This window comes from Nanorana parkeri, unplaced genomic scaffold (assembly GCF_000935625.1).
Source record: "Nanorana parkeri isolate BGI_ZX_2015 unplaced genomic scaffold, ASM93562v1 scaffold4799, whole genome shotgun sequence".
Lineage (NCBI taxonomy): Eukaryota > Metazoa > Chordata > Amphibia > Anura > Dicroglossidae > Nanorana > Nanorana parkeri.
Genome location: NW_017311061.1, coordinates 4,512 through 5,911, shown reverse-complemented (window position 1 = coordinate 5,911; position 1,400 = coordinate 4,512). Strand labels below are relative to the sequence as shown.

The 1,400-nt window shown below is 59.9% G+C and overlaps 1 protein-coding gene across 1 annotated transcript in view; it reads right to left on the bottom strand.

The window, feature by feature from the left end:
• The window catches only part of LOC108804020 (TBC1 domain family member 10B-like), a 4,630-nt gene extending 3,581 nt beyond the window's left edge, over window positions 1–1,049 (bottom strand). The window contains exons 1-3 of the mRNA XM_018575790.1: window positions 659–1,049; window positions 301–400; window positions 76–212 (exon numbers count right to left, since the gene is read on the bottom strand). Coding sequence (XP_018431292.1) covers window positions 76–212; window positions 301–400; window positions 659–969 — 548 coding nt within the window. The 5' untranslated portion in view covers window positions 970–1,049. The remainder of the gene's footprint in view (window positions 1–75; window positions 213–300; window positions 401–658) is intronic.
• Window positions 1,050–1,400: the final 351 nt, after the last annotated feature.

Sequence of the window (1,400 nt, the reverse complement as noted above, 5' to 3'; positions counted from 1 at the left end):
CGAGGTCGGGGGGGTCAGGAGAAGGGGGGCCTCCTCAGTATTGGGGAGTCATAATGTTATGGCTGCTGGGTGTACATGGAGGATGTGAGACACACAGGTAGTACCTCGAATGTCCCGGGGTTCTTGTTCAGGAGCTCCTGACTGTTGCAGAGGTATTGCCACGCCCGGGCACGCAGGGAGGAGGGGATCCCTTTCCTACATCGCAGCTTCACCTGTACAGGAGACCCAAGAGAAGGTTATGGGACCCGCCCATCCTCCCGGTGTGTGCGCTCCCCTATAGGTGGCCGACATAGTCCTCACCTTCTGAAAGCGCCGGGTCAGCCACTTGTCCCAATTATTGAACATGTCCAACCACTTCAGCTCCCTCTGCCGAGCGATCTCCACAGGAATGGCCCCGTCCCTGCAAGAGAGTGACCATCACCGTCATGTCCCTCACCATCCCCCTCCAGACCACTACCCATCAACCACTATTCCATCCTGGGCCCCATCAGACCCCCCATGCCCTGGGTTACCTAGACCAGACCCCTCAACCACTATTCCATTCACATTCATCTACACTGGCAGAGCACCCCGGTGAGGACTACTCCTCAATGCTGATGCAACGCCCCCCTCACATGATGGGCGAGGTTGTTCCCCACACACACACACACATACTGACCCGTTGCCGCTGAACTGGTTTCCTCCCAGGAACCCGTACTTGTCGGTTCTGCGGTACGGCATGCCGTTAATCTCAGAGTCTGAGCCCAGAGAGCTGGCATCATCGAGGTGGGTGAGCGATTCCAGCGTGCCGGACATCAGGCTGACAGAGTCCAGGTAGCTGAGAGTGTCCGGAGCCGGGGCCTTGGACCTGAAGCTGGACAGAGAGGCCGTGTCATGGCTGAAGGAAGGCTCCGGTTCCCGAAGAGATGGAGCATGGCCGGGGTAGAGGGAAGATCTCGGAGGAACGGGAAGTGGGGGTTTGGCGGACATACTCCGGTGAGGACTCGAAGGGTCATTGATACGACTTGGAGACAGCGATGTCCCCGACGGAGGGGGGTGAGCAGGAGGCTGACTGGGAGGGGTGGCATTCTGGTCACTGGGTGCAGCACCAACAATGGCGGGCGGAGCCTTGTCCTTCTCCTGAGTGGTGGCACCGGGCGTCGTGGCATCCCGCGGGGTAGCTGCAGAGCTCTGGGTGGTGCCATCTGGAAGAGTTGTTCCATTGCTCTGTACAACCTCCATGTTGCCTGGCGGGGCGCTAATGTTAGGGGTGAGAGAATTGTGGGGTTGCTCTGTAGTTGGCGTGTCGCGGGATACGGAGGGCCCGCTCTGCCGCGCAGCCTCCATGGGTGGTGGTGGTGGTTCCGGGCCCGGTGTCACAGCTTGTGGAGTTGGGGGCACCACTTTCTCAGCCGCGGTCT